The 23,404-nt window shown below is 38.6% G+C and overlaps 1 protein-coding gene across 5 annotated transcripts in view; it reads left to right on the top strand.

The window, feature by feature from the left end:
- Positions 1-23,404, top strand: part of PEAK1 (pseudopodium enriched atypical kinase 1) — a 115,144-nt gene that overhangs the window by 74,798 nt on the left and 16,942 nt on the right. For 4 of the 5 annotated variants that reach the window (XM_084293313.1, XM_084293311.1, XM_084293312.1 and 1 more), the window contains 3 exons: positions 5,634-8,897; positions 15,989-16,105; positions 18,034-18,230. In XM_084293313.1, coding sequence (XP_084149439.1) covers positions 5,746-8,897; positions 15,989-16,105; positions 18,034-18,230 — 3,466 coding nt within the window. In that variant the 5' untranslated portion in view covers positions 5,634-5,745. The remainder of the gene's footprint in view (positions 1-5,633; positions 8,898-15,988; positions 16,106-18,033; positions 18,231-23,404) is intronic. The other variant, XM_084293315.1, reaches the window with a different exon arrangement.

Genomic DNA, 23,404 nt, shown 5'->3' with positions numbered 1-23,404 from the left:
TGTGAGACTCCTCTCTCCGTGTTACATTTCATGTACCTAACAGATGTTGCAGTTAGCTTCACTTGGGATTTGTTCTCCTTTGAAGTTGAACAAAGGATGTAAAATTTGAGAAGTTGTTGGTTTCTTTTTATTTTTTTTTGTGTGTGTGAGTGTGTGTGTGTGTGTTTTCTTTTCTTTTCTTTTTTGGCATGAAAGACAAAACCTAATTGGCACATCGCATTTGTAGTCCCAGTTTTCTGTGCTAGATGTATTCGTAGATAAGTGGCCCGGTGTCAGTACACATTGATGCTGAGAGATGAAGCGTTTTCACAGCCCATTGCCACCCAAGCAGGACAGTATGTATGAAGGTGGAGCATTTCATATTTGAGTTGGTTTTGTTTTTTTTCAAAAAAATTCTTAAAATATTTTTGATTATATTAAAAAATATATATATATAATAATAAAAAAAAGACCAGACACCAGATTTTAGTCTTGTTATGTTAGACTTACACTGTTCTTTGTGACAACCAGTGAGTGTCCAGATGCCTATAAGTACTTCAGACAAAACCACGAAGCCGTAGTGGTTTTGTGGTGTTTAGGTGCTCCTATATAGGAAACCAGGCTGGATTCCCATGGCTGATTTTTCAGTCTGAGGACATGCCTGTCAATGGTGAGAGGTTCGTGGGTTGTTCACTAGCAATTTAATGGGCTGTTGTCTTTTAAGAAGACTAATCAATGCAATTTATTCTGCAGCATAAAAATCGTAGGCCCATTTTCATGAACAGCAATGCTGAAGTTAAATGCCTTTTCCTGTTCCAAGTATCTAGTGATCTAAGAAGAAACCAAAGAGTGATAGAATTACAATTACAAATGATGAAATGCACACTTGTGCATATTGCTCAGTAATATAGTAGGCATTCATTTAAGGGGAGTTTTTGCAGCATACAGCATTGAAAACACATGTCTAATAGGTGCATTCATTTTAATACGCTCATTCATTGAGTAGGCCTGATTAATTAGTGCGTGTCACCATCTGGTACTTACTGAGACTATTCATTTTTAAAATGTTGAAATTGTAGGGAATGTTGCACACCAATTAAGTTCCTTTTAATTGGATTATGTTAGTATAAAGTATTACTGGCAAAGGCCTTCATTGTGATTCAGCCAGCATGCATCTAAGGGAGACCCGCCAGCCTGAAATTACTCAGAACAAAGGGAAAATGCCTGAAATGCATGTTTATTCCCATCTTGGTGCACTCAACAGAGATGATGTCAACAAATAATACTGCTGCATTTCTGTGCAGTTTCCTGACATGAGGATGCCTCTGCTGATAACTGCTTCAGCTCTGCACTGCAACTCTTAACCTGTCATCCCCTAACTCTGACCTGGAAAGTGAAATATCATCTTAACGGGGCCTGACTGAGCCCTTCTGTGTGCAGTTGTGTATCTGCTGAAACAAGAGAACTGTTTATCATTTACACAAAGAGTGATTTAGCCTTTAAAGCTGATAAACTAACTGTGCTGACTCAACCACCTAGTGAATGAAGTATCACAAGCTGCTGGCTGCAGCACCATGTTAGGAGCAGAACTTGTCTGTCTGTACTTGTTCCGGTCACTGACTCACTTGGTGAATTTTAGTTGCTTAATGTCATTGCACTGCAGTGTTTCCACCTATGAATTGTGAATAGGTATGTTTATCAACTTGCATAAAAAGCTTTGAGATGCAGGGTGAAGTGTACCATGTTATTAGGTGTTTACTGTTAACACTTTAGAAGCCTAATTGAGTATCTTCAAATAAGTTCTGTTGTCCAAACTACTCATTTCAGAGGAAGGAGCAGCTCTGCAGAGTTAGCAGTTCCTTAGCAGGTAAATGGGCAGTCACTGGCTGCAGTGAGGCTACAGAGGAAGAGATACCAGGAGCACCGTTAAGCCCAAACGATCTGATGTGTGCCTGCCTGGATCTCCTCACAACCCTCCTTAGTTTTGAAGAGTAGGGCGAGAGTCTAGAAATGAACACTGTCTGGATATCAGGGCCAAAGATTTTTTCTTTGTAAATTTGTGTGTGTTTTCATTACCTTCAATGGACTCTGCTGCCCCCTATGCAGCTGCAGCTGTCGTTAACAGCAATGGAAGCAATATCCTGAACATGTGAAGAATGTTTGAATTTTTTTTTTATTGAAAGATTTCATTCATTTCACTCATATTCACTTTTACTGCTATTATCACTCATAGGAGTGATTATGTGGTTGAAACAGTAAATGTGTTTTCTTTAAAGGCAGAGGAAAGCATCAGAAAAATCAATTTTAGTTATACAACCATTAAAAAAATGCTAGATTTTTTTGGAGAGTGCAAATACCTGTTTAGACATATAAAGGTCACTGAATTTAATCTGTTACAGTAGATTGCTTCTGATTTCAAAGGATGAAAATAGTTCACCATTGGATTTTTTTTTTTTTTTTTCTTAATGTACATTTCCTCTTGTGTGAAGGTGCGTGTTTCCTCTTCATTACAGCTGCAGGCAGTGTAAAGCATGTTACAGGCACTGCTCATCCTGGAAGTGCCAAATCCAATTGGAAACCTGTCTGTAGTTTACAAAGGCAAGAAGTCAGTGACTCTTGCCTGTTTCACAGACTGTGTCAAAAGTCATGTTTAGAGCATGTTGAGTTTAAACCATTTCCATTTGGTGCTGAAATGCAAAAGATTGAAAATATCTGTATGCATCTTACGTATTTTGTGTCTGTGTATTGATAGATGCCTGCATTTACATACGCAGGTCTGTGTGTGTAGCATTTGAAATTCAGTTGCTGCATTAGTACTCCTGGGACATGAAGTATGCACAGAACTGTGACCCTGCTGTACTTCGGCTGTTACTGGAGCCTTGGGTTGTAGGTCTGGCAAGCCTCCTGTAGTCTGCAGTCACACGTTTTGTGTAGTATTCACTTGGGTTAGAGGAAAACTGATCCATAACAGTGTGTCTGTGCAAATCCAAGTAAGTACAGCTGGTGGTAAAACACGAAAATATTTTAATGTGACAGTGTGCAAGAGAGTGCTTTCTCATTTTATCCCAACCTTATTAGCAGAAAATGCATAGCCTAGAAGGCCATAAAACTGTCTGTTCTGTGACAGGATTTAAGTGCACTTTGTGCCATTTCTAAGAAATAATATCACCCAGTTAAATCCTAAAAACCATACGCAGGTGCGCTAATCTCTTTGTTTAAATTGTCTGCTTGGAGATTTTATGTAATGGAGAAATATGTTTTCCAAAAGAAGATTTATTTCGGCTGTGCAACTTTTAGTGCAACTTTTCTCCTTTTAGTTGTTAACATGAAAAGAAAGAGTTAACCACAGTATAAAATTCTAGTATTCTCTATTTCTTTCTCTCACATATTTTAGGAGAATTACTTCTTAATGTGATTTTTCTGGTTACAATGCCCAGGCTGACAAAGTGTTGAACCAACAAATCTTCGCAAAGATCAAAACAATGCAAAGGCCTTTTTACTCAGTGTATATTTAAAACAGAGGCTGAAGTTTGGGCAGAACTCTATCTGGCAGACTTTCTATCTCTTAGGTCATACAAAGAAAAAGCTTTTGGCACTGAGTTTTTGGCAAAAAGCTGTGTCTGGAAACATATTCAGTCAGTGTATGAAATATGATAGCGCTGGTACCATGACTGTGTCTGAATGTACTCTGTTATAATACAGTTAGACTTCAGCCCCATCTGGTGTTGGAACAGAATTCCTATTTCAGAGTTTTCCAGCGTAGGCTAGCCCTTTGCCAAAACGCAGAGCAGTACGTGAGGAGACTGACAAAGTCAGACAAGTGTCAATTTTACTAATGATTTCTATTGTTTGCTCCACTAATGTAAACCAGTTGTGCCCATGGTAAATTCCAGCATAAGTGTCCTGCTGTTACTAACCTCTGGCTTTAATTAAAGCTGCATCTTTAACTGAGTGGGTTTGGTACTACACTTTCAATGTACCTATGTGAACAGCAAGTATATTTTTATCCAAAGCCTGTAAAAATAAAAAATTACTGATCTATCAATGCCTGCATTAGCAGAAGCAGCAACAGAGAGCTTCTTTCACCTCGGTAAAATGTCAGATCATTTCTGAGTTATGCAACAACAATGAAGAGACCAGAGATGTGGTTTTGGCTTAGAAGGCTTAAAATCTTCAGGCATTAATTCATAAACCACAAATCTGGGATACTCCAATGACTGTGAAGTATAACAGATTCGTGCCTGATTTTTACTCAAGGTTGATCATTTCAGGAAAAAAGACAACTCATTTTGAAATAGATTTACAATTATATTTCAATTGTTTTGGCGGGGGGTGGGGTTAGGTGGAAAAGCTACTTGTGAAACAAATCAGGAACTAAAAGTCGTCCATAGCTTTGTTTTGAGGATATAAGAATGGTTTATTGCCACTATAGCAAGCTAAAGAAGAAACTGACTTTCTATAAAGGCTGCCCCAGCATTTTAGCTGATTTTTCAGCATAAAGTCCAGCCTGTCTTGTCAAACAAAGTATCTGTCTAGTTATAATTTGACTCTGCTGAAAAAGTGCTTAAATGGCAGAGTTTGGAATTGGTTGAATATATTTTGCCACTTAAGCTCAGCTCATTCAACATTTGAAGCTAAAACGAGTGATCTAAATTGCATTTGATAGAGTAAAGTATATTCTTTTACTTTCTTGTCACACATTTAAATGGTTATTTTGAAGACAATATGCAATAATCCTTGGTTTTATGTCCTTTTCCTGGCATGTGATTTATTGGGCAAAAATTAAGGTCAATGGTCCTGAACTAGTCAAGAGAATTACTCTATGTTCTCAGTCATTGCCATTTTTCTCTCTCTGCTCTGAGTAATATAGGGCTTCACTGACAAAGTTTTAATTCTTTATGTCCGAGAAGAATATTTGCCACATTTTTTTGCATTTCATCTAAGCAGCGCGGTGGTGTAATCTGGCAGGCAGCTAAGCACCGCACAGCCCTCATTCACTGCCCCTTCAACTTCTGCCTCACAGTGGGATAGGGGGAAGAATTGGTAATTGGAGGGGAAAAAAAGGTAAAAACTCATGGGTTGAGAATAAGATGGTTTAACAGGACAGAAAAGGAAGGGAAAACAATGATAAAAGAATTTGCATCTCAAGTGGTGCACAATGCAGCACAATGCAGTTGCTTACCACCTGTTGTCCGATGCCCAGCCTGTCCCTGAGCATCATCCCCCCAGGTTTTATTGCTCAGCACATGGCATGGGACATCTCTTTGGCCAGTTGGGGTCAGCTGTTCTGGTTTTGTCCCTTTCCAATTCCTTGTGCACCCCCAGGTACCTCACTGGCAGGGCAGTATGAGAAGCTGAACAGTCCTTGACTCAGTGTAAGCACGGCTCAGCAACATCTAGAACATCCGTGTGTTACTGGCATTATTCTCAGCCTAAATACAAAACATGGCACCATACCAGCTACTAAGAAGAAAATTAACTCAATCCCTGCTGAAACCGGGACTGTGGTTTTGTAAATTTAAGTAAAAAGAGCTTAAGGCATCAGCAAAGGGCTACTTGGTTTTTCTGAGTTGTTGTTAGCGGTATTCAAAAAAGTATAAAGATCATCCTGTTTTTTCCCCATTCTTATCCTCCTTCTCTCTTTTGTGTTTCAGAATGATCACTGCTCAAAACAGTAGCCATACCAAGGGAACAAAGAGGAAACACATGAATGAAATTCTGACCATGCACTGAACAGCACAGCATCAAGCGCAAAGCTCTGGGAAAATGTCTGCTTGCAACACTTTCACTGAACACGTCTGGAAACCTGGTGAATGTAAGAACTGCTTCAAGCCAAAAAGCTTGCATCAGTTACCCCCAGTATCTGAGAAAAAACCCCTCTCGCATGGCAATCTGAAAACCAACGCAAACCAAAGTAACAGCCATCGTGGTGGAAACAAAGGAAACTTCCGGCCGCCTGTGGCAAAGAAACCCACGATAGCTGTGAAGCCCACCATGATGGTGGTAGATGGGCAGGGTGTATGTGGCGAAATCAGCGCGACGGATCAGTGTGAGAACAAATCGGTGCCCCCAGGCTGGAACCGAAACAAAGCTGTCTTGAACAAAAAACCACTGAACAATAATAATGAAGATGAAATCGAAGGTTATAGCCATGTTCACAGGCCTTATGGCAACAACGATGGTGTAGGTAAGATACCAAATAATAATAATAATGGACTGACAGAAGTTTTGAAGGAGATTGCAGGTTTGGATACCACACCTCAGCTAACTGGAAATGAAATGAACTCGAGAGAAACCTTCTTGGGAAGAATAAATAATTGTTATAAAAGATCATTAGAAAGAAAGATCCCTCCAAGCTGCATGATGGGTGGAATGAAAGATTCGCACAGTAAGCATGTTATTCTGAGTGGAAGCACTGAAGTAATAAGTAATGAAGGTGGACGTTTCTGTTACCCTGAATTCTCCAGCGGAGATGAGAGTGAGGATGACACGTTTTTTGGCAGCATGCAGGAAGAGCATGAGAGCTGGGATGAAAGTGATGAAGAGTTGCTAGCAATGGAAATTCGTATGAGGGGCCAACCTCGCTTTGCTAATTTTCGTGCTAACACCCTGTCTCCTGTTCAGTTCTGTGTTGACAAAAAATGGAACACCGTGCCCCTTAGGAACAAGTCTCTTCAGCGGATCTGTGCGGTCGATTACGATGATAGTTATGATGAAATTTTAAATGGTTATGGGGAAGAGACTGTGATTCTTTACGGGCAAGAGAGCATGCAGAGCATGGTATCTTCTGATTCTACATCTCCTGATTCTTCGTTGACAGAAGAGTCTCGTTCTGGAACAACCAGCAGTTCTTCACAGAAACTCTGTAATGGAGGATTATCTCCTAGCACTCCTCAGGACCTCAAATTGATCGAACCAGAATATGAAAGTCTCTGTGTTAGTCAGCAAGTGAAGGATGCGTCGAAAGCTTCCAGAAATATTCCAAAGAGCCTAGAAACCCACAAGGCAGTCCTTGCTCTTCGACTGGAAGAGAAAGATGGCAAAATTGCTGTACAGACTGATAAGCAAGAGAATAAAAGTTCTTCAGATGTTACTGGTCAAGCTGTAACTATCAACTTGGTGCCTGTGGAAGAGCAAGCTAAACCTTACAGGGTGGTGAACATGGAACAACCAGTTTGCAAGCCATATACTGTAGTGGATGTATCAGCTGCCATGACCAATGAATGTAAAGAGAGTCCAACTGAAACCCCAGAAACCAAAAATGCATCATCTAACCCAAGTTCACCAGTAACTCCAGGCACGCCTATTGCATCCTCTGCAGCATCACCTGCTCGAGTCAATGCTAATCTGAAAAAATCCAGTGCAATCAGATATCAAGAAGTGTGGACTTCTAGTACTAGTCCAAGACAGAAGATACCTAAGGTAGAGTTAATTGCTAACAGCTCAGGACCTTCTGTTCCTCCCAGGAAGACAAGCCACAAGTCAGCTCCTACTTCGCCTACAGCTACAAACCTTTCCTCAAAAACTATCCCAGTTAAGTCTCCAAATTTATCTGAGATAAAATTCAACAGCTACAATAACGCTGGCATGCCGCCTTTTCCTATTATCATTCATGATGAGCCCACTTATGCTAAGAGTTCCAAAAATGCTATTAAAGTTCCTATTGTAATCAATCCAAATGCATATGATAACCTGGCTATCTATAAAAGTTTTCTAGGGACCAGCGGAGAGCTATCCATCAAAGATAAAACTACCAGTGTAATAAGCCACACATATGAAGAAATAGAAACAGAAAGCAAAGTGACTGAAGCTATAGGGAGCAAACCCAGTGAATTTTCCCAAGCGAAGGGGGTAACTAATAACACTGAATGCAGGCTGGGTTCTGTGGCTCAGAAGGTCCAAGAGTTTAACAGCTGCCTCAGTAAAAGTCAGATATCACCACAGAGAAGTCATAGTTCTGACCACAGCTCCCCATCAAGAATTCAAAAGACAACCCAAGAGCCAGCAGATGTGACATTGGAGGCTTCTGCTGGCAACAGCAGTAGAGAGAATGCAAGCACGGTGCTTTCACAGATTGTGGCTTCCATCCAGCCTCCGCAGTCTCCGCCAGAAACGCCTCAATCTGGACCCAAGTCTTGCAGTGCAGAAGAACTGTATTCCTTACCCCCTGATGCAGATGCTACTAAAAACACCCTGGTACGACCCAAATCTCTTTTTACATCACAGCCTGAAATAGAGCCATCCAAGACAACGGAAAACACAGCCGTTAAAATGCAGAAAGATACGCTATCACAGCCGGTCGCCACCCATTCTCCAAAACCAGTGAGAGGCACCCCAAATACTACAAGTCCCAAAACAGAGCAAGCACCGCCATTTCCTCCTCCACGGTCCACATCTTCACCCTATCACGCAAGTAACTTGTTGCAAAGACATTTCAGCAACTGGACCAAACCAAATAGTCCCACCAGGTCAACGGAGGCTGAGTCAATCCTTCATTCGGAAGGTCGACGAGCTGCTGACGCAAAACCCAAGCGCTGGATATCGTTTAAGAGCTTCTTCCGCCGCAGAAAAACTGATGAGGAGGAAGACAAAGAGAAAGAAAGAGAAAAAGGAAAATTGGTGGGTCTTGATGGAACTGTAATACATATGCTCCCTCCTCCTCCAGTTCAGCGTCATCAGTGGTTCAGCGAGGCAAAATCAGAGACCAGTGAGAAGCCATCAATTGTTTTCATGTATAGGTGTGATCCAGCACAGACTGAACCAAAGGTTGACCAGCAATACAAGAGTGGAGTGGAGTCTGCTATTGCTGATGCACTAGCAAAAGACAAAGGAGAAATACAGGAAAAGTCTCCGGAGAGCTTGGAACAGAAAATAATGAGCCATTCATCACCACCTCTGATTCCGAAGAAAATCCCCAGGTAATCCGCTTGTCTTTTTATTCATTCAGCTGTGAACTGCATTGTATGTACTACCAAAAAGGGAAGAAATCAAGGGGTCTTATTAAGTGTAATTTTTTTCCAAATATATTTATTTTAGGTATCTTAAAGTATATTCTAAAAATCTTTGCTTTATATTGGATATCAGAAAGAATCAAAAAAAAAATTACTGGGAACAGTAACTGCTATTTGGAGTTGGTATTTGCAGGTTCATAATACATTGTGATAGTTATGTTCCATTGAATCAGATTTTCTTGAATTTCTAGTTAAAGAAATAGTTCTTATGTTATAGGAGAGCTAAATAATTCCTCTGTGGAAATAGAAGGCTACTATTTAAAAGAAGAATAGAAGTTAAAAGATCTGTGACGCATAAAAGGTGGTGCGCTAACTTTATCTCAGATACCCATGAAAACAAGATAGGCTAATTAACTTGATGCTACACTGCAACATCACTGCTGCACTCCTAAAATAAGCCATGTGAAAAGTAATAATAGAATTAAATTATCTATAAAATAATAAATCTACATTTTGCAAGGCCTTTAGTAATGAATATACGCTGCCCCCTAACAGTACTGGATTCAGCAGAGCCCATTGCTCCATTTCTGCCTGACAATTTTGTTCAGTGATTTCATTTTTAGTATTTTTTAAATCATAATTTGCTAAAATCATGTGTTGTTTTCTCTAGGAATATTTGGTCAGATTATTTATCTTACTCTATAAATTCCAAGTAGTTGAATGTTTTAGGTCTTGGTTTAAAGGCCTGTTTATTCCATTCTCAAGGATACACATGCTTTTTTGAATGTCTCCAAACACAAAGAAATGTGCTTGTTCCAGATACACGTTGTTTTCAATGCACCACAGAGTTCCTACAGTGCATGGCAGTGCATAACCTAGGGTGCTGGAGATATTCATTGCAGGCTACAGCGTGGGCATAGTATGCATTTCACTGAGTATAGACCACAGCTGTAGATGTATTAGACTAGGTCTTCTAAGGTTATTATACAAACTGATTCCAAAATAACTTCATATTTGCATTATTTGATTAATTGCAACAATAACCTACTGGTAGGAAATTCAATTTTTTTTCAACTTTATCACCTATGTGGGAATTTCACAAATGTATCATGGAAAAAAAAATTTTTCTATTGTCTTGTCTGTTAAGTAAATCACAGTGACTTTTAGTTAAATGTTTTAAACTGATGAAAAATGACCATTGCATGGAGTGGAATTAAATCCCTTAATATCACATCTTGGGAAGAGTGGTATAGCATTCTCATGGAGGTCAGGACTACTTTCAGATTGTTTGCCCTTTGTCAGACCTGGAACCCCTTGGGGTGTTACGCTGGTGATAGGGTTTATCATAGTATGATGTAAAGCTGGTTTCTGTAGGTTTCAATTTGAATTAATTGCCCCCAAATACAGTGCATATTACAGTTTAAGGCTGAAGACTGTGAAGAATGTACCCAGGGCTGGAATAACTCTTGACAAGAGACTAGTCTCTTTAGACTTACTCTAAATTAAATGGGGAGAAGTAGGCAGCTTTAGAGAACAAGTTAAAGAATCAGGAAAATTTGTGCGCTCAGTTGTCCCTACAGAGGAACACATTCTTTGCATTATCTCCAGGGAAACCTGAAGAAAGTGACTTTGTGTCAACATCTTTCCAGCAGCCTTACTGAATATGTTGCCATCAGCAGGTTCGCTCACCCTCTTGTGCAGTTTGTGTGGTCACCTCTGGTGAACAGACTGGGGAAGTGATCCAAGAAAAAGTAACTGCAGAGGTACTTTTCAGCCAGATTAATTCTCTGATCTCACAAGGGAAGACAGAAGGGAGAAGCAGCTTATCTCAGTGGTAAACAGCTGTAACAAACTGATCGTTGGCACTTGTTCTTAGACTACCCTAGAGATGGTGCTGTTATCCTGTTTTGTATTTTCCACTGTTACTGGACTCCCTTTGGCCCTTACTATTGAAGGCAGTTGTTCATGTCCCATCTGTCTCATTTATTCCAAAAAGTATTTTTACTTTTAATTTTTCTGCAAGTCATGGTGATATTGGCTAAAATCATATCTCACCATTTTTCCTGGTGCAAATCAGAATTCTCTGAATGCTAGAACTGGAATTTCTTCTTCCTAACAATATTGTTCCGTGGTAAATTTCTAAAAATTAAAAAATAAAAGTAAAAAATGAAATACTGAGAAATACATTGTTAGAACACTAGGCAGTGGATTATATTTTTTATTACCTTGGTGCAATTTAAAGCCTTAAAGTAGTTTTGTTTTTTTACTTAATTTTAAATACTGTTGAAGAGACAGAAAGAAACCTTAGACTGCCAGAAAACGAAGGAATTTAGTTAAAGGGTTTTGACTTCTCTTTTTAATATTCCAGTAGGTGAGAATCAGGGTTGTCAACTGCCATTTTTGCACATGCAGGAGACATAACAGGTGATGCTATACTTGTTTTGTGTTAACTCATCAGATGTTATTAAGAGGTTAGTTTAGTGTTAATTCAGGCTAAGATACATGTATGTGCCTGGAAAATACTTTTTAAATCTTCGATTAAGCTTGCAGAGGCATAGAGGAAAACTGGAGAGATGTAGATAGCAATCAATGAACGTGACACTTGCCTGAGAATGCCAACACAAGTAAGCTCACTGAAAAAAACAAACTGATGACCTGGAAAATAAGATAAGCTTTAAAAATGTCAGATTACTAGGGGATCTTGAAAGTAATTTAAATGAATATACAATATTTCTTTACTTTGCAATGGATTACAAAGCTGCTAGAGATTGATAACATAACCACAAAACAGGTCTGAAGGTATTTAAAGTTATCGCCAAGAAAGGTCAGTTCATCCCTTTGAACAGCACCAGCAAAAGGCACAGTTGTTTGGAAAGCTGAAAACTGTATCAAAGAACTTGGTATCGTTTTATCCATGCGGTAGTTTCTTTCTGTTTGGAGCCAGGTTGCATATAAGGTGGTTCCAAAGGAGATAGCAAATACTAATGTATTAACTGTACCAAAAATTTGTAGATGGATTAGTTTTTGCTAAAAATCAGCAATAATGTCAGCCGTATTGTAATTGGAATGGAAACGAGGCGTTCTCAGAACTCTTGGGGTTCATGTTTTATGATACAGAAGGTCTTGCCAGGCAAATGCTAAAACTGACCTCTACAACGGTAACATTTTTGGTCTAAGCCATTGTCAGTGATGAAGGTGGTGTGGCACTTGGTGGAATCCACACAAAAGTTTAGGAAAGAAAGGATCTTCCTATTGCTCAAAGGCTTTGTTTTCTGGTAGATCAGACTCTTGTTACAGGAGTTTCACAAGATAAAGGTTTCTTCCTCATTGAGAGATCATTGCTTACACCCAGGAGCAACTTTTTAGATTGAGCCATTTCCTAAAAGAAAACTGCAGCCCTGCCTTCTGATTCTTCCTTTTCTACCTTCATAGACCATATTAGACCTGAACTAAAACATTTTGGCACCTTTTTTAGATTGCATTGCCTTTGTAAATCAAGGTACAAGTGCATTGTGCACAGCCATTTCCATTTCATTTACATACCCAATTGAGTAGTTTCCTTTCATAGCTACAAGTCACCATAACTTTTCTTTATAGACTCTTTGGGCCAGAGTTGGATGAATTAAAGATAAAATTGCATGTTTACTTGAAATACTTGAAGTAATGAGGTCTGCATATGCATTCCACTCTGGTTTAGGTAAGAAGGCATTTCTTCATAGCTCAAGTTGGGATCATGAATCTAATTCCTAAACTGACGTTAACTTTGTCAGTAGGACTTGAAACTAACCTGGCAGTCAACAGGCATGAGTTCTGTTGACCCATAGATAGAAAAGATTGCTATCCTGTTTTATCTTCCAAAATGAGTGAAACATCTATTATGTCTATAGATGTATATGTTTTGAAGATTTGTTTTTAAACATTTTCCTTAAAAAAGTATACTTGTACATCAGCAATTTGGGTTCTTTTAAGGCTATTATTTGTGAAAATAGCCAATGGGTGTTTTACTGGGCATGTTAATGGGTTCTATACGTATCAGAGGGCAGCAATATCAAAGCTTTTGATAATGTTGTATTATCCTTCAAATCTTACCCCAGTGCCACTCTTGTTATACAAATAATTTTAAGATTTAATATCACTGTAAGGATATGTTTTAAAAAAGAGTCCTCCTTTCCAGTTTGCAGGACCTCTTGTACTGGTTTTAAACTAAGGTTCTCACCTGAATCTAAAACCTTTTAAACATAGCTTGCATAAATTGGTGGGGAGAATTCAAGGATGTTTTTGCTGAAAATAAAGCTTTTTCTTAAGCAAGCCTACTGAAGTGGAAGGAATTTCTACCCAGAAAGCTCAGGTAGAACTATCAACTCCCCCTTCCCCCTGAATCTACCTTTATTTGCTTTTTCTAGGTATCAGCAAGGTTTATTTACTTTAGTCAAGTGCCCAACAATGTTTTATAAGTGTTAGCCACCTACCTCACCTTGTTTCATCAGGGAAAAATTGCCGTAAGACTCTTTCCCCAGAACAACTATAAGCTAAGAGATTCAGAATTTATGTACGTTCAGTAAGTGAAAAGTTAGATGAAGTTTTATGTGAAGAAGATTTTGTAAGTCTTGAGAACAGTTAAAGAACCAAGTGGAAGCGATTTAATTGTTCGTTATTTCATAAATTTAGATGGAGATGGTAAATCGTGCATTATTGTTCTTAACTTCTCCAATACAGTCTGTAAAATGGAAAGACTGAAAACATAAAATTGATAAACAATTTTTATAATGTGCAGTTAATCTGCGGAACTTGTTGCCGTTTTTTTCGCTGACACTAAAGCGCTTAGCAGGATGTCTTTCCTGGATTATGAAATGTATTCCCATTATCCATGCCAACATTGCATGATAAAAGATTTTAAAAAAATAATAATGGAATATCAATTCTCATGCTTCAGGAATAAGCCAACTTCTGTATAATCGGAATTAGGAATAAATTTTATGGCTTAGTTATTACGAACGGCCAGTTGGTGAAGTTTCTTTCACTTTCCTCTTGACTATGTGTGGCTAATAAGGGTGGAGAAACTGAACTGTGTGAGCCACTGGAAAGGGTTTTCCATGCCCGTAGTGTGTTCTGATTTAACCCTGAGCACTGATCATCCCTGCTCAGTGTTTTGCAAAAACGCAGGGGTCTGGGTTCTGAATGAAAGTTCCTCTGTAAGGTGGCCTTTTACCACCTCCCAAGCCATTAACCTCTCTGCATTTTTCCTCAAGCATTATTCAATAAATTTATGCTTTATTTTTTAGCTTTATTAGCTTAAAATCGGTAGGGCCTGAGGGAGTCTCAAAGGGATCTCTTTGAAACTAAATATGTCTACAGGTTCCACAGATGTCTTGTATAAAAGAAAAATATTTTTCTTTATCAGGCTCTCTCATCTCAAGCTGTATGACTACCATTGGTTATTGCTTTGTTGATGTCCACTTGGTGGAGTAGACATCAGAGGAGATCAGAGTCTGAGCAGGCTCTGAGGCCATGTCAGCTCTTTTCTAAGTTTCCGTCATGAATTTCTGCCACTTGGGCTTAAGTGCTGCCTTAACAGAACTGTACTGCCTCAGCTTGGCCTTGAGATCTGACCCTACTGCAGGAACACAGTTTCAGAATCACTCTTTTCAAGTATTTCACCTCTTTATTGCCCTTATATTCATTGCTGTTTGTTTAGTAATCACTCTGATTGAGAAGGTGTGCACTGAACAGAGGAAAATATAGGTCACACAATAGCTGTAATTCCACTGTCCTTATAAAAAATAATATACTGCACGGTCTGCTTTCCGGATTCTTACTATTCCAAAAGATTAAGTAAAGTTTTAGACCACATCATCTTCCAAAAACTGGAGGAGGGTAACCTGAGGGAAGAAGTAGAGGCATTTGACCCTGTAGAAGACTGCTTTTAAAATGATTCTGAGCTTGTACACATGTGAATCACAAGCATATGAATTCAGGGGCATGTTATCTGAAGGACAGTCCTTTTTAATGCAGGCTTTTTGCTATGCATAATTCAGCTTCTTCGGAAAGCAAATGTGCTCTCCGTGTATGGAGGGCTTCTCTGTCTATTACCTGGACGTTGTTTAGTTTCAGCCACATGTGCTCAAGGAGCAGAGTTCTCGAAGGTAATTAATTCATTTTCTCTGAAGTTTCTTTCCGAAATAAGAAAGGGAAAAAAGAAAAGGGCTTGGACGGAGCAGACTGTGCCCACGATGACAGAAGCTAAATATGTGCTCTTACGCACGGCATCAAGGAATCCACCCTGGCAAAATAGCTATAAATATCCCAAATAAGGGGATAGCTTCAGTATCATTTGCAGTCAACAAGGAGATATACATTTATACAAAATGGGGCTTAAATGGTTCTAATCTCAAAGAAGGGCTTGTTTATCAGCTGCTCTGTCTGCTTTTCTCAGACACTAATGTATTTTTTAACTGTTTAGACTACTGCATGAACAAAAGCAATTGTTGGTCCTTGTAGCTTAATGAGTGAGGAGGTTTTCCCCTTTTGTTCTCTCTGTGTTATGTCAGAGATGATTACAGGTTGGCTTTTTTTTGCTTGTTGAGTCAGTACACCCTGTATGTGTGCTTGATCTCAGGATCTCTCCCAGTTCACTGTTAAGCAACATGGAAGCATTTCCTCACCGATTTCATGGCCTGACATCTTTTCTTTGTAGCTTAATATGTATTTATTTCAGACACTAAAATGGGTTGGATCCAGGTTCAAGATGTCCCCTTACTTTTAACAGCAGGCTAGTCTAAGTGCTTCAAATCTCTCTGGGAATTTGAACCTCCTCCGTAGCTAATTACCATGACTAAGACCATAGTTGTCATACCAAAACAGTGATGTAGCAGTGTGTGACCTGTTTTTCATCCACGAAGGCAGTGGAAGAGTTAAGAGGGCAGGGCTGTAACCAAGTGGTGTCCCGGGGCGCTTTGGCAAGCCCCTGGACCAACCCCCTAAGGTAAACATTAAGGTGCAGTAGGTGTATCACTCTGTGCAGAGTTCAGCCTGTTGCTTACAGCTTGCACAACTTGTAGCACATCAGAACACTGTGGAATCAATGGCTCGCCAGAGTTTCAAGACATGATTAAAAGACTCAAGAAGGCCCTGAAAGAATTTCCTTTAATGGGGAATTGTGTGAGTGAGTATAGTGGGTGAGTTGTTTTTTTTTTCTTTCTTCCTTTGTAGCTGTTGGTTTACGTTGTTTGGCAAAATGCTTTTGAGCTTAGGTTTAGTGTATGTGCTTGCATGTGTCTCGTACGGAGAATGGGTCTGTTCTGTACCTCACCAATCGATACTAAAAAATTACTTTGAAATGTGATTATTCTGGTATGTGGCAATGACAGAACCATAAAGCTAATAGAAACTATTTTTTTCTGAAAGAAAATGTTCTTATTGAGGAATGCAGGTAACTGTATGATTCACATCAACTACGGGTTTTTAGTTTAATTTCTCATCAACTTGAGAGCCTTTTCACTGCTTATATTTATGTATGCTTTACTCTGAAATTGTCTTAGGTTAACTCTTTAATGTGGATATATTTAGGGCACTTGGAATGTTCTTCACACCATTGCTATGCATGGTACTAAAAATGAACAAAATTGTTAATGCTGATTAAAGACTACAGCTATTTGAAGTCATGCCATTTTTTCTCCTTTACTAACAAGTTCTAATGAGTTTTGTTTGTATCAGCCTGCAGTTAAAATTCATGAGTCTGAGAGTAGAAACAGCATGTGTGTGCTGCACCGTACACGGGGTCTTGTGTTATGCAAACTATTGGCATGTTGTAATCTTTGAAGTCTGTTTGGGATTGCTAGAAGACCGTGTACCAGGATTTTCAGTAGTTTGGTTTTAGATTAGAATAGAAAGACCTATGCCTATAATGTATGTTAACTCTTTGGGGATATTATCTCTCTTCCCACCTATAAGGATTTGTATCATGGAAACTCAGCTGCTCTGCCTGTTTAAAAAAGCACAATTTTTGTTTCTATTTATCATAAGTTGTCTTGTTTTAAATCTGTACCATGAAAATTAAACACCTGTACAGATATCACTTGTGGCGACCATCTTTTTGGAGGAAGTGCCTCACCCCTATCCCTTCTGGAAGTCACAAATACTTAAAAATGTTGCCATTCTATTAGAGCAGACTGGAATAATGAGAACTAGTGAATAGGACATATGCTCTTGAGATTTGGCTATAATCAGTATTTGTTTCTGTCAATGAGAGAGCATAAAGGCATGGAAATATTTTTGGTCTCTCTGACATGTTTTATCTGGCACGTTATTGATAATTGCTGCTGTGTTTTCAACAGGACTTTTTTAAGCCTGAACAGGGTATTTTTTAATATATTATGCAAAATTTTTAAATCGTACTGCTGTAAATATACACAGGAAGCTGATTGAATCCATGATGTTCACAGTTCTGCGCTATAAGTAATCATAGTTCGATTAAAACACCATAGCTAAGAGCAAACACAGAGGAATGTCTTCATGGCTTTCTGTGGCTGCCCTAATACATTAGCAGATGGATTTTAGTCTTGGAGAATTTTATATGGGAAACAGATTACTAGGTTAAATGGGCTACTGATCTGTTTCCCAAAGTGTCAGTTTCCCAAATCCTACCAGTATATGAAAATGTATCATTAAAATGATACGCATTTTTTAAGACTTACAGTCCCCTGGCTATACCCTGGTACTTTTGATTAAGCTAAATCTGTTTTCATTGGTAAAAAGCACCTTAATCCCTGCTGATGTTCTATGAGTTCTACGCATGTTTTATGCAGAATCATTCCTGTGTACATATGCTGATTGTAGCCAGCTGGAAAACATTTTATTATCCTTTTTTTTTTTTAATGAAAGGTATGAACTATTGCTACTGTTTGAGTCAAAAGTTGTTTCTTCTTATTAAGAAGAATAAATATTTTAGAAAGTTATTCTTAAAAGGGGCTGAGGGGGGCAAAAAGGTTATTTTTTTATTTCATTCCCTCTACTAAAGATACAAAATGGAAAATCCGGTGTTTTGCCATTAGGATCTAGTGTACATAGCTTTGATCTCCAGGTGATTTTGTTTTGTTTGTTTCAGCCAAGTGCCCGATGACACGACACTGGAGGATTTGTCCCCTCGTGTTCCTAGAGCTGTGTTTGTGAAGCAGGACAATGGCGGCAGCGCCTCGGTCATACCTGTATCAACTGTCCGTGTCCCGCTGGGGGAGGAAGACAAAGAAGAAGCTTCACAATCTCCCGACTTAAATCCTTGCAGTGCTACATACAGCAACTTAGGTAAGTGTATACTCATAGAGAAAAATGTAAGTTAGATCAAAATTTGAGTATCTTTCTAGGCTGTGAAGTACCTTGTCTTTGTAATTTCTCAGTATGCTTTCACAAAGTTAGTTCTTAGACACACTTCTTTAGTGTCTATAGAAAATTAAATTCTCTTGACTCATTCTGACAGATACAACTAAGAAAGTGAAGATTCAACAAACACAAAGGTTTTCTTTTCTATGATGCTAAAACTATGTCCAGGCAGTCTTTTAATTGCCCTTAGTGATAAATATCTCAGAGAAGCTTTTCAGAGACACATTGTTTCATCTATTTGGAGGATTTTTTTATCAAAAAGCAGCTTTAAAATACAGACTAAATTATCTAATGCTTTTAGAATTATAATTGGATTTCAGTATTTTTCCAAGCAGCATAAGATAGGACTTTTTATTTTATTTCATCAGTAACTGTTAAATATACTTGCAGTCCTCTTTTGTTGACTAAAATCTTTCTTGTCCTAGTTTCAGAATTTACTTTTGCTCTTTCAGAAAAGTTTAAAATAGGAATATCCCAAAGGTACTGCACAATCTATTCAACTATTGCCAAATTCCAGAATCATATGAAGAAGGTGCATGTATGCAGCCCTTCTCTGGAATACAAGTGAACAAGACAAATAAGCATCTCCCAATGTTGTGAGCCTCCTGTTCTGAAGCATTTTGATGTGGAGTACTGTGAATTTAGGAGTGTCTATAGCCAGGTCTTCTAGAAGGGCAAAAATCCCTCATCTATTTATTTTCAAGAATGTGTAAATACAAGTTTTTCAGTAAGGCTCCAATCATGCAAGCATACTGGCACATTAAGCATTTGGACGAGAACAAACTGACTGCATTGAGATGGCTCACAAGTATAAGTTTGGTATATCCACACATGTTTGAGGGATTGAGGTCCATGGTTTTAAACCCTCAGGTGCATATGTTCCTTAGACATTTAGCAATATTGTTGATTTTTTTTTGTTTAAATGTGAGTTAGTGGTTGACATGTAGTGTGTTCTGATAATAAAGCATGAATTAGGTTTAAATTTATTGTTTGGATAGAATAAAGAGGAAAATATCCTGCCCAAGAATTATAGGAACATCTACCAAGAAATTGTAACTCAAGAAGAACTAAAATTTAGACCTTTATGGTGGAATTTAGACCTAATGAATTAATGAATTTAAATTAGGTCTTTAATGAATTAAAAGACCTAATGAATTATTTTCCGTTCATTGTGATATATGTATATGTGTGTATCTATATATTTTCTGTATTTATGACATACCTACATTACAGATACGGTCCAGACAGTAGATCTAGCTACACCAAATCTATTTAAAACCTGATTAGCCCATGTTCCTAATTAGACTGATACATAAAAGGATGAAGTTTTTATGGCTTCTACTATATAATTTAATGTGTGAAATACCACTTATTTCTTGTGGTGAGATTGCTGTTTTGTAGCCGTAGTGCTCCTGTGGTGAAGGGATTACTTGCATTTCATACCCAAAGCAATGACATTGTGAGTGTTTTATTTAAATCTTTACTCAGTTTAGCTCGCTTTTCTCCTGCAAGATATTACCCTGATGGCAGCTGCTTCAACACAGCTAATGCGCTTCCATTTGTAGACCTCCCACAGTATCTCACAAAGTGGGAGTAGTAAACTCATGGGAAATGTAATAACACATCATTAAACACTGGAACAGGTTGCCCAGAGAAGTTGTGGAGTGTCTGTTTGTAGAGATGCACAAAACCCAACCGGCCACGATCCTGGGCAGTCTGCTCCAGCTGACCCTGCCTGCCTGAGCCGTGGGTGGGGGCACTCGAGCATCTCAACATGTTCCTTTCAGCCTAAGAGTTTTTGTGATTCTGTGATCACTTCTGTCAGCATTATTCCTCTGTGTGAATGTTCCTTTGTAAAACCATACAAAACTCTGAAGCCTTTGTGTTTTATTCAAACTCTTACCCTCCTCTTTGGGTCTTTTTCAGACTCACTGTCACCAGAGTAAGTTTTAGATATGAAAGAGTTAAATGAACTTTTAGTCTCTTTTTGGTCTGGCTTGGCAAGCTTGCTGCTAGTTGTTAAAAGCAATGCTACCCTAAATGGCACTGAGTTCTCTGGCTGCTGTTCAAACTTTTTTCTGGTTTATTCGAGCAAGCTCACTTTCTAATTCAGATAGCTATCAAGAAACGACTAGGTAGGGACACAGAGTAACTCCTACTTGTTCTCACATCGTACATCACCCAAGCAACAAAATCATACACTTTGTACAGTTAACAAAAACCGATGTGTTTAACTGAAAGAAAGGATAGTAAGAAAAAATGTAAGATAACCAAGTTGGATTACATTTGCCTTTTGCTTCAGCTGAAGTTGTATCTACAGTTACCTTTTTATGGTTACATACTACAGTTTGTGTAGTACTTTGGAAAATATATCGTGAACATAGCAATTTGCAGCATAATGCGCAAGATTGACTTTTTAAATACTATTTTAATACATACCTGTATCTTATTTTATGGAAAGGCAGCCAATATTATATCCTTAGTTTGATAAATGTCTCATCTTCAGTTGTGACACATTACATGAAATGAAAAGCTTGCTAAGTTTCCATCTGTAGTCAGGTACTAGTTTATAGCAGGTACAGCCCTCAAGTGTGTTTGGTTTTGGCCCTCCCCAGCTCTCACAGTTGTCCCAGCAGCAGTTTATGGTCCTGTCCACAATTACTGAAACTGTGTCAGCAATTACTTGTCAGGTACCAAATGGCAGATGCAAAACTTGAGAAAGCTCATTTATAAAATAGGAGCTATAATTGTTATTTCATCTAACATGTCAAATCATATGTTTAGGAATTAAAAAAATGCAGGCAAGCCTTACAAGATAGGGGATTCTCTTCTGAGAATCAGATACAACATAAAAGATGGGATTTTGAGGAAATAGGAACACCCATCATGATGATAGGATAAAAGAGCTCAGGATGTATAAACAGGAGGACACTTCAGTCAGAGTAGAGAGGTTATGTGTGTCTCATTTTTACCACACAGCTGCCATGACCACTGTCAAGCCCTGGTGATCACAGTCGAAGAACATTCAAAAGAAATTGTGTAGGCTCTAAAGAAAAGCTTTGAAAAGGCCTCGCTTTGTGACAGGCACTTCGTAGTGACAGATTCTAGAAGCTGGATCTGTTCAGCTTAGCAAAGAAAGAGTCTGATTGGTCTTGATCATGGTCTGGGTAGTCATGTGGTGAGCAGACCTGTGATGAGGGATACCTTTGGTATCAACAAACAACAGACTAAATAAAATCCAGAGCAGCCAGTTGAATCTCAAAGTAGAAACACACAAATGTTCAAACCTGTAAGGTGGGACCTGGATGTTTCTGTTTTAAGGTGTGCCCATAATTGTAACAGAAGTAAATTCAGGTAAGCCCTGTGGTTTATGATAAGGGAGGCAATGAACTAGATGATTAAAATCCTTTCGTTGACAAATCTTTAAGTTTTTCTTGTTTAAAATTCATTACGGAAATTGACTTGATTGAATTTGCATCACTGTAGGTAGGTTAAAATATTCTAAATATATTCCGAGTAGCATTTCTATCCTTTAAAAAAGAATAGGTGGTTTCATTATCAACTATTTTACTCATTGCATCTAAAGAAAAGGGGAAAAAAGAGGCTAAGTTTCTCAGTTTTATGTTTGCTGACACTGGAAAAAATAACAAATCACAGCATGTACATGGAGTATTGCCTCAGTCAGTAAGTCCATACAGGGCAGTGTACTTCAGCAAGGCTATAAACAAGGTGATGAAGTCATTGTTGACTAAAACTGGATGGTTCAGTGACAAACGGTCGTTACAGAATCCACGTGATGCATTTTATGTAACGTATATTAGTACAGGTAGTACCTTTAACATGGTGTAAGGGCGGGCAGCAGCAGGAGCTGAGAAGTCACCAAGGCAGATGAGCTGGAGCTTTTATTTATTTAGTACCCACCTCCCATCTCAGGATAGAATAGTACTGAGCAATCTCAAAGTGTTGACGAGAAACTGGAGTTACACCATGAATGTTAGTTAACAAATGTCAGTTTTTCTTTCTGTTCAATAAATTGTCATTCTAGTAAGATGTTTATCAAATGAACTGTAAACAACTGAATATAAAACAGGATTAACTATTACATCCATGTAAATCTGTGTATTGAATAATTTTATAGAATAGTGAACACGTACTGCACTTACCGGAATTGTTGGATGCTTTTGCAGTGGCTGGAAGATGCTTTTATGCATCTGTGTGTTTTTTTTCATGATTTGGTTATCTGTATTAGGGTGAGAGTTCATTAAGGAGTGATGTATTTTTACTAGTTTGAAAGATCAGTATAACTGATCTACTTATACAAAGAATCTTTTCCAATCACATCTATTCTATAATGAAAATGTAGATTGTAAAGGATGATCAATATCTAAGTGCAAAGAAACAAGGCCAGAGAAGGGATAATGTGTACACTGGAGATGGCCAACCTGTAGCTCTCAAGGATTTTACTTAATGAATACTCTAATCAGCCTTTATGGCTGTGTTTTGTAATATGAAATGGGGTTATACTGACATGGAAATTACTAGGATGTCTGACTCCATTCCTGGCTATGGAAACAAGTAAGCTGAGGTTGCTAGAGCTAACACTGTTGGACCACTCCAAGATCCAGCCATGTGGTTGGCCCAGCCCTGTCTTACAGGGGGTTTCCTGCAGGCATGTAAGAAGCCATTTGAAAATTCCTCTTCCTCAATGGTCTGCAGTGTACAGAGTCCACAGTTTTGACTTTATTCTGTTGGGGTTTTGATAGACTTGGTCTTGGAAGGTTGGTTACCCATGTTGCATGTGGATGATAGTTCATTTTTGTTTTCCTTGGCAATGCAAAATGTGAAATCTTTGTCAAGCTGGTGTGGTAAGTTGGACAGCAGCAGAGGCGTGAGTCATTTTAGCCCTGTGGGTCCTGTTCATTCATCTAAGTCCCTCCTCTGGGGAGCTAGAGATTAAAGAGCACCAGAGTGGTCACTAAAACTAAGAACACAGTTAATAACCATGGTGATAGTGTAGTCACTATAGTGAATACTAGAATATTGTTTTCAGGCATTTTCTCATTCACATGTTCCCACAAGGGAAGTTATCCTTGGATCAG

Source organism: Netta rufina (genome assembly GCF_964035555.1).
Source record: "Netta rufina genome assembly, chromosome: 11".
Lineage (NCBI taxonomy): Eukaryota > Metazoa > Chordata > Aves > Anseriformes > Anatidae > Netta > Netta rufina.
This window is presented reverse-complemented; position numbering and strand designations above follow the sequence as displayed.